General features: G+C 47.5%; 1 protein-coding gene and 1 pseudogene across 1 annotated transcript; one reads left to right on the top strand and one right to left on the bottom strand.

Moving 5' to 3' along the window:
* On the top strand, window positions 1-935 carry LOC125547448 (uncharacterized). Its single transcript, XM_048711313.2, has one exon. The coding sequence runs from the start codon at window positions 235-237 to the stop codon at window positions 736-738; it is 504 nt and encodes a 167-aa protein (XP_048567270.1). The 5' UTR covers window positions 1-234; the 3' UTR covers window positions 739-935.
* Window positions 936-1090: 155 nt separating this feature from the next.
* Window positions 1091-9785, bottom strand: LOC125542208 (L-type lectin-domain containing receptor kinase IX.1-like; annotated as a pseudogene).
* Between the last annotated feature and the right edge of the window lie 39 nt (window positions 9786-9824).

The raw sequence follows: 9824 nt of genomic DNA, 5'->3' as shown, positions 1-9824 counted from the left end.
ATGTCCAGCCACGATTCTCTCCACTCCAGTCTCCGGTGCCTGATCGTGGGTGCGTGCATATAAGCCGCGGCTACTATTCTTCCGATGCGTCTGTGCTCTCAGTGATCTCTCTGCTCCCCGGCTTGCAAGCTAAGCCAGTAGCGGTGCATACGTAAGGTAGTACTGATTGCGGTGGCCAGACTGAGGCGGAGGAGCCGTGTTCATAAATCAGAGAGCTCCCAGCCGGCGGGCGACATGGCGAGGCTCCTCCTCTTCGCCGCTGACCACACCGCCGGAGCGCCGGGGGCGACGAGTCTCGTCCTTGTCGTCGTTGTGGTGCTCGTGGTCGCGGCGGTCGTGGTGTCGCTCTGCACCAGCAGCACGCACGAGAAGCTGTGGGGGCAGCAGCGCGGGTCCTCGTCCGCGCCGCTGGCCAAGGCGGACAGCAGCGTCGGCGCCAGCAACCGGAAGCACCTGCTGTCGGCCACGCTCAGCGGGATCGGCGGCAAGGCGGCCAGGATGGTGTCGTGGAACAGGCGGTCTCCGTCCGGCAGCAGCGACGACGACGAGGAGGCGGTGGCCGCTCTGGGGCCGGAGGACGACGAGGCCGTGTGGAGGAAGGCCATCATCATGGGGGACAAGTGCCGCCCGCTCCAATTCTCCGGGCACATCGCCTTCGACTCCGACGGCAACCAGCTGCCGCCCCCGCCGGCGGCGTCCATCAAGAAAGCCGACCCTGACGTCCAAGCCAAGAATTAATCAACGTCTCGATCACCACTGGATTGATGCTCGCGCGCGTCAACTAATCAAAGAGTAATGCTACACGTACAAACGAATTACAAAGGCAAGTTTATGATTAATCAGTAGATGAAAAAAAATCTTAATCAGCGTATAATTGGGTGTAACTCTTATATGTTTAGCATTATTGACTAATCAAATCAAGTCGCCGTTTTTTCTGCTCGATTTTGGTGCGCGTGTACATACGCGCGCGACGGCAAAGGTTGACGACGCGTCAGGTGTATGACCGTACGTCAGTCAGATGCGACAGAGCGTAGTACATACGTAAGTGTGTAATCAGTGTGTACTACTACTCATGTCGTGTCCATTTTTCTTGAAAGGCCTTAATGCGATTGTTAGATAATAAACCTTTTCTTTCTATACAAAAAGCTTAAGGCTTCACAGGACCTTACAAGTACATTTTTCTTGAGCCCGAGACAATATGATGGGGAGCTTGCTGTTAACAATGATTCTTTTGTGTCACTCTTAGCCACTCAATCTGGTATTATGGATGGACATGATTGATTGTATAAAAAATGAGCCGTGTTTTGTGATCTATTATGTTCAAATTTATTAGGTCATTATTTTATCTTGTGTTAGTACCACTAGCAAACAAATGATTAATTTTTGTCCCATCCAAGTATATCAAAACATAATGTTTTTATTCATAATGATTGATCAAGTTATGATTCTATGATTATTACTCTCTCCGTTCTGAAATAGATGACTTAATTCTATACAAAATTAGTACAAAGTTAAGTCATCTATTTTGAAACGGAGTGAGTACTTAGGTGCATACCATGCAAAATATCTACAAATGCATAATAAACCACAATGCAAATACTAAATTCTAGTAACGTGCATTGCACGTGCACGGTTACTAGTGAATCACAAGTACACGACAATATTAAGACACTATTCAGACGTACGTTTGTGCAATTAAGTAGTAACAACTAGTCTCCGGCAAAGTAGATTTGGTGACCTGCCACTGCTAGCCCAAGACACGTCTCTTCAAGCATTGGCCCATGAGCTTGATGCGGTGTTATACAGGGCTGGCCAGGCTGGCCATGACAGGGCCGGCAGCGTGACGTCCTCTGACTGCAAGACGTTCATGAGCTGCACAATGGACGGTCGCGCCTCTAGGCGTGGGTGCGTGCACCAAAGCCCGACGACCAGCGCATGATGCATCTGCCACTTGCAGTTGTGGTCGAGCTGCTGGTTGTCCCCATGTAGCCTTTTATCCACCGCTTCAAGGATGGTGCCCTTTTTGTACAGGTTCCAGATCCACATGAGCAGCGGGATGTCCTCGTTGATCCGGAGTTTCATCCCCATTCCTGGGTGCTGGCCGGACACGACCTCCAACAGAACGACACCGAAGCTGTAGATGTCCGCTTCAGGGATGGGATGGTGTGAGAGAATAAACTCCAGGTCCATGTACCATAGGGTGCCCTTGATGTTCTTCGTCGTCTGTGGCCCGGCTCCATGATCCACGAGCCTCGCCAGCCCAAAATCTGCTAGCTTCATGCTCCATGATGAGTCGAGGAGTATATTTTCAGGTTTTATGTCACCATGCAACACACATTGATCACACTCTGTGTGAAGATAGCGTAATGCAGATCCCAGGCCAAGGATGATATTGTATCTGTATGTATGTTCGTTCAACATGTCCGTGTTAATAAATTACTACAATGCATATTTACGGATTGATTTGGTCAATCTAATAGTGCTTAAATTAATTTATAATAGTGGAAATGATGGAAAATGAGGTAATAACCATTTGGTGACCCCTGCAAAAAAATCATTTGGTGATTCCAAGTTAACTGAAGTTCCAGATTTTTTTTCTAAGTCGAACCAAGTGCATAGAAAAATGTGATGAGGTCTTTTTTTTGAAAAGGAGGTATACCCCCGGCCTCTGCATCTCTTGATGCACACAGCCATTTATTAAAAAGTATCTTAAAGGTTCCAAACGGAGGTCTCAAAAATAAACAAAGGTCGTACTAAGCCAATAAAAGCCACAAGCGGCCAAAAATGAAAATCACAACTGGCGCCAGAAAGACTAGGAGACTAAACGTCTATCCTATTATTGGACCGCCATCCAAACCGGTTGTAAGTATCCCGTGCAACCATCTCCCATCGGCTGCATCCAATATCCATATGCTCCCTGTGGTCCGCACGACTGAGTAATGACCACGTACGGATCCAAGTAGACGCTCTGAAGATGACCTGCAAAAAGTTGGTAATGGTTTGTCTGTTAAATGTAACGTCATTGCGAGAATTCCATAGAGACCAAAGTAATGCACATGCTCCTACTCAGATATGTGCCGCGGACTTTGGCTCCACTCCAGTCAACCAGTTATCAAACAAATGTGATATCGTGAGAGGTGGAGTGATGTTGAATGTAACATGGATAGTTCTCCAAAGCAGTTTAGCAAGTGGACATTTGATAAATAGATGTTCTATTGTTTCATCCTGACCACAAAAGCAGCATCTTTTACTTCCTTCCCACTTATGCTTAACTAAGTTATCTTTAGTAAGAATGACACCCTTATGCACAAACCACATAAAAACTTTTATCTTCAAGGGCACCTTAACTTTTCAAATATGAACTGTCCTCGGGATGGTCCCGGTATTAATCAAATCCATGTACATGGATTTAACAGAGAAGACCCCTGAGCTGGAAAGCTTCCATTGCAAAGTGTCTGGTACATCCGAAAGGTTAACCTTCATTAACCTACGCACAAGATGTATCCACCTAGTCCAACGGTCGCCAATAACAGACCGTCTAAACTGTATGTTAAGCGGGATAGTACCCAGCACTGTAGCAACGGAAACCTCTTTCCGTTGCGCAATGTTGTAAAGGGAAGGATACTGTAAGGCCAGCGACGAATCTCCTAACCAAGTATCCTCCCAAAATCGAGTATCCCGTCCATTCCCGATGATAAATTTAATCCTGTTAAAGAACGCCACTTTCGTCCTCATAATCCCTTTCCAGAATGGTGAGTCAGTCGCTTTTGCCGTAACCTGGGCTAGTGTTTTGGCATAGAGATATTTGTTACGCAATAACTGAGCCCAAACTCCGTCACTTTCTATGCATAATCGGTACAGCCATTTGCTTAGTAAGCACCTATTTTTCACCTCTAAGTTCTCAATTCACAATCCTCCCTAGTCCTTTGGTCTACAAATAACATCCCACTTTGCCAAACGATACTTAATTTTGTTCTCACCAATTTGCCAGAAGAATCTAGATCGATAAAAGTCCAATCTTTTCCATACCCCAACCGGGACTTCAAAGAAAGAGAGGAGGAACATGGGCATACTTGTGAGTACAGAATTAGTAAGCACCAATCTTCCTCCATAAGACAAAAGTTTGCCCTTCCAGCAACTTAGCCTCTTTTCAAACCGATCCTCGATACATTTCCATTCTTTATTTGTGAGCTTACGGTGATGAATCGGAACCCCTAGGTACGTGAAGAGTAGTGTGCCTATTTCACAGCCAAATAGCTGCTTGTAGGTTTCTTGTTCTTCTCTGGCACGTCCAAAGCAAAACAGCTCACTTTTATTAAAATTAATTTTTAACCCTGATAGTTGTTCGAACAGGCAAAGCAATAACTTCATGTTTCTGGCCTTAACAAGGTCATGTTCCATGAAAATGATGGTATCGTCGGCATATTGAAGAATGGACACCCCACCCTCAACCAGATGGGGGATGAGCCCCCCTACTTGACTGTCCTGTTTTGCTCTATTAACAAGAACGGCCAACATGTCAACCACGACATTAAAGAGAATCGGCGACATCGGGTCTCCCTGTCTCAATCCTTTTAACGTCTGGAAGTACTGGCCAATATCGTCATTTACTTTGATGCCGAAACTACCCCCTTGTACAAATGATTCAACCTGCTTCCTCCAAGCCTCATCAAATCCTTTCATACGTAAGGCCTGCTGTAAGAATGACCACTTCACTTTATCGTATGCCTTTTCAAAATCCACTTTGAAGACCACTCCATCGAGCTTCTTCGAGTGAATTTCGTGTAATGTCTCATGAAGAACGACCACTCCCTCGAGGATGTGTCGATCAAGCATGAAGGCAGTCTGTGTTGGCTGTACCACCGAATGAGCAATCTGAGTCAGACGGTTTGTACCAACTTTTGTGAAAATCTTGAAGCTTACATTGAGCAAACATATCGGCCTGAATTGCTCAATGCGAATCACTTCCGCCTTCTTTGGTAACAACGTGATAGTCCCAAAGTTAAGCTTAAAAAGTTGAAGGTGGCCATTAAACAGATCATTGAACATGGGCATCAAATCGCCTTTAATAATACCCCAACATTTCTTGTAAAACTCAACTGGGAATCCATCCGGACCAGGTGCCTTGTTATTTTCCATTTGGGATATTGCGTCAAACACCTCCTTCTCAGAGAAAGGTGCAGTTATTACTTCGTTCTCTTCATCTTTCAGTTGAGGAATGTCGTCCACCATGCTCTCATTGAGGGCGACATAATTCTCAGCTGGGGCCCCAAACAGTTTTTTATAGTAGTTGGTAATATACATTTTAAGATTTTCATGACCAACAATCGTACCCTCATCTTGTTCAAGTTGAATGATTCTCTTCTTCCTATGTTTCCCATTGGCAATCATATGGAAAAATCGAGTGTTATTATCTCCTTGAACCACCTAGCGCACTTTCGCTCTACGTGCCCATTTCAACTCCTCCTCTCTAAGAAGCTTAGCTAGCAAAACCTCGGCTTCTCTTTTAGACACTCGCTCATCCATTTCCAGCGCAGTACTTTCAGCTTTTATGTCCAGGTCATTGATGATCTTTAACAATCTTTCTTTCTCCTTTCTATAGACCCCGCTATTATTCTTAGCCCATCCTCTCAAGAACTGTCTAAGATGTCGAATCTTATTCTGCCACCGATCAATATTTGACTCTCCCCTTTGTTCCGCCGCCCATTCCCTTGCTATCAACGCAAGGAGATCTTCTCTCTTGAACCACGCAGTTTCGAAAGAGAAGACATTCTTATTGCCTTGGTGAGCCGCCTCACCAGAGTCTACAAGAAGGGGTGTATGATCAGATATTCCCCTTTGTAACGCTTGCACCGTCACAAGAGGGAATTTTTGTTCCCATTCTATACTTGTGAGAACTCTATCAAGTTTTTCATACGTCGGATTTGGGAGATTATTTGCCCAAGTAAATTGCCTGCCTGTGAGATCAATCTCTCGCAAATCCAGGCTTTCAATAATCGCATTAAACATGAATGACCATCTGCCATCAAAATTGTCATTATTTTTCTCTTCTCGTCTTCTAACAATGTTAAAGTCACCACCAACGAGAATAGGTAAGGTATCATCCCCACAAATCCTAACTAAATCTGTGAGGAAGTCTGATTTTAGCTCAGGCTGTGCCGGCCCATACACAGCCACTAAAGCCCAACTGAACCCGTCAGTTTTCGACCGCACATGGAACTTAACTGCAAATTCTCCCCAGAAAACATCAAGCACCTCCAGAGACTCGCAATTGACACCTAGGAGGATCCCGCCAGATCTTCCCCGAGGTGGCAAACAGTGCCAATCAAAATCAAGACCTCCAGAGATCGTTCCAAGAAACTGCGAAGTAAAATTCACCAGTCTCTAGCAACGCAATAAAATCAAGTTTGTAATCCCGGGATGCATCCGCCAAAAACCTACGCTTAGCCAAGTCCCTTAGACCTCTGCTATTCCAAAATATGCCTTTCATGAATCATCGTGAAATTTCTTCTTAAACTTAATCCTAGCACTTCGACGCGCCGCAGAAAGGCCATACACCTTTTTTTGCCGTTTACGCGTTGGAGCCTGAGGGAGAATCAAAGAGTCCGCATGACTAATGTCCTCGGCAGGACCTACAGGTGAAGACAGAGAGGCCGCATGCCCCTCCTCTTCCAAAGTCTCCTCATGTAGAAGGTTTGCAGGAACTAGATCCTCGCATAAACCCTCCAACTCACACATACCCAACTCATTTATCTCACTTTCTTGCATTGGTTGGACTGCCGCTAAATTTGTAAGCATCGCCATTGCTCTATCAGTTTCTAAATCTAGAAGCTCATTGATAGACGTGACTACTTCGCGGTTGTTGGCACCTAAACAAATTCCCAATTTATCTGCTCTATGCAAGATATCATCTTCAGAAAAATGTAAAACTGAAATATCGGTATTTAAAGACAAACCTGTAGAAGCCTCCGTGTCGCGGATTTTGGCCATCTGCATGGCGCGGCCAAGCTGAAACTCATCTGCATTCGGCTGCTCCTGGATACGCCGGCTGGAACGCCTCCACCCTGACGCCGGATCTGGAATACCCCCAAAGGCCACCACCTCTGGGATGGAAGAGTCTGTCCCCCGTCCGGTGAGAGGTGCTGAAGGTAGCACCGGACAGCCCACCATCGGTACCGGTTCCGGACCCGTACCCAAAGCCGGCATCTCCACCGTTGTCGCCTCCTGCGACACTTGTGTAGAAGCCGCATCCTCCTTCGGAGTTAGAGCAGAAGGAAGCCCATACCCCTCCACGACCACATCCGCCTCGTGCGGTCATTTAGGTGAAGGAGTAGCACGCCGAGGTGTGACGTCCGCCGAAGAAGGAAGAACTGGGGCCGCCTGCCTCGAGTCGCTTCCCTTAGATGACATCGGTTCTGCCATAGCATCACCACCGTCGAACGAAAACCGGACAGGAGATAACGGAGGTAAAACATGTTCAACGGGGTCATATCGCTCCATCCGATATCCCCACAGGCGCCCGGGTGCCGAAACAGCTCCAAAAGACCCAAAACGAAGTCCTGACTTGGACTGAGATATGGGGGTGGTACATCTCGCAGCCGTAGGAATCCGAGATGGTGGCACTATCGCCTCCAGCACCTCACAGCGAAGACCTGCTATGGGCGCCGAACCGGAGGCCTTGCCCACCGGGGCCTCGGACTCCTTACCCTGCACCTCGGGAGTATCAGAATTGTTTGCAGGCTGGTCATGGTCCATAAGATCATCCTGCCTTCCGTCACCACCATCAGTCCCACTATCAGTATGATGTTGTAGATGTTGGTCTAAAACAACAAATATATAGTATAGAAATGCAATATAAAGAATCTAATAAAAACAATATGATGTTGTAGATGTTGGAATATTTTTCTATAGACTTTGATCAGATTCTAAGAAGTTCGATTTTGAACAAACTTAAATTCTCAATTAATTTATAGGCGTAGTCACGTACCTTTCTGGCCAAGTGAGCAGACGGTTCTCGCAGTAAATGTGTCGGTCGAGGCTGCCATTCGGCACGAGCTCATAGACAAGCAGGCTTCCCTTACCGCTGTCGGACCAGCCTAGCAAGTGCACAAGGTTCCGGTGCCTCAGCCGGCTTATAATCTTCACCTCCGCCTCGAACTCTTGCCTCCCCTGCGCAGATGATTCCATGGAGAGCATCTTGATGGCCATCGGGCTGTCATGGTCGCTAAGGCCGCCACCCTGGTAAACGCTGCCGAAGCCCCCTTGCCCAAGCTTCCCCTGCTCTGCGAAGTCATTTGTGGCTGCTGCGAGCTCACGGTAGCGGTACCGTCTACCCCTCTCTCGAACTCAGCTTGCTTGTGTTCTTCCTCGTCAGAATCAGCTAGCCTCTTCCATTTCCGTCGCTGGAGGACTACGGCGGCGGTGACAACGCAAACCAACACTAGAAAAGCAACTGCCACTGAAGGCAGCAGCACAACCACTAGTCGACGGCGCCGCAGAATGGTATTGGTAGGCATCGTGGCATCATCTAGAGTGGAGCTAAATGACCAAGATGTCACCTGGTGCAGCGCAGCGCAGAGACCAGTTGATGCCGCGAAGCCGACCGAGACTTGCTGGGGTAGCTCCGTCTTCATGTCCACCGACGTGCTTACGCTGTACCATGGTCCATCACCGTCGATCTGGAGAAGGGCGACCATAACGCCAGTGCTTTTGTCATAGCTGATTTGGGCGGTCATGATGGCGTCATACGAGACCAGGCGCTTGGTCACGTTGGTGTAGGCCCTGGAGTTGAGGGAGTTGACGTCTATGCCCATGTGGTTGTCGCTGGGGTCCCAGGGATTTTGGTAGGTGTCGAACTCTACCGCGACTAACTGTACATCACCGGTGGCGTTGAACATATTGCTGATATTGAAAAGAGCGAGGTTTTCGCCCTCGCTATTGGGAAGGAGCCTCGACGGGTAGTGCGCCAGGAAGAAAGATATACCGTCAGCACTAGCGTCGCTAGTGGGGTTGAGGCTCGAGTTACAAAGGCCAAAATTGTCATCCGAGTTGTTTTGGGGCTTGATCTGGAACGTGAAGTTGGAGGAGAAGCTGGCCACCTCGCCAGTGGCCTCGTCCCAGAGCGGCACCGGGTGAGTGTACGATGCCCGGCCAACGCTAAAGACATTGGCTGCCATGTCATTCCTTGTCAGCTGGATGGCGCCATAGCCCATGCATGCGTCACGTTCGCAGCTGAGCTCCGTGTCGCAGAGGTCGCCGGAGCCAGGGCTGGAGAAGTTGAAGCTGAAGGAGACCGCAATGGCTAGAGCCACCAAGTAGCAGAGGCAAGTGATGATGTACACGGAGACAGAGAGTGTTAGAGTAATCCAAGCATATGTGTTATAGTTTTGTAAGTACTAGTACGTAGAGTCATGCTAGGGTTAGCAAAAGGTGATCAAGCTTGCCTACGTTGGCTTGTGCTAGTCAGGTTAGGAAGGTTGAGTCCGTGCCAGTTCCATTTAATAGTCCGGCTATGTGTCTATGTACGAGTACTAGTTGGAGTCGGCTTTGTAAGCCATCGTTTCTGACTCTACGTCTATATATACCTAGGCAGGGCTAGCTATTGTAAGAAAAAAACGTGAAGAGAAAAGAAAACAGAAAAGAAATAAAGAGAAAATAAGGACACAACAAGGCCCCTTGGCTATCAATATTCCTGTGTGCGTGTTCATCTAGTTTGATGTGATTGATCCTGTGAGTGAATTTCCAACAGAGAGAAGATGGTGAGGGCTCATGATTGCAGCAGCCATTGTTGCTGCTTGGCGAGTGGGGAGACGTATGGCAAGGGG

Source organism: Triticum urartu, chromosome 3A (assembly GCF_056163025.1).
Source record: "Triticum urartu cultivar PI428250 chromosome 3A, HENAU_Tu73, whole genome shotgun sequence".
Taxonomy (NCBI): domain Eukaryota; kingdom Viridiplantae; phylum Streptophyta; class Magnoliopsida; order Poales; family Poaceae; genus Triticum; species Triticum urartu.
This window is presented reverse-complemented; position numbering and strand designations above follow the sequence as displayed.

Excerpts from the sequence above, each read along its gene's own strand:
- LOC125547448 (XM_048711313.2), top strand. The coding sequence starts at position 235 with ATGGCGAGGCTCCTCCTCTTCGCCGCTGACCACACCGCCGGAGCGCCG.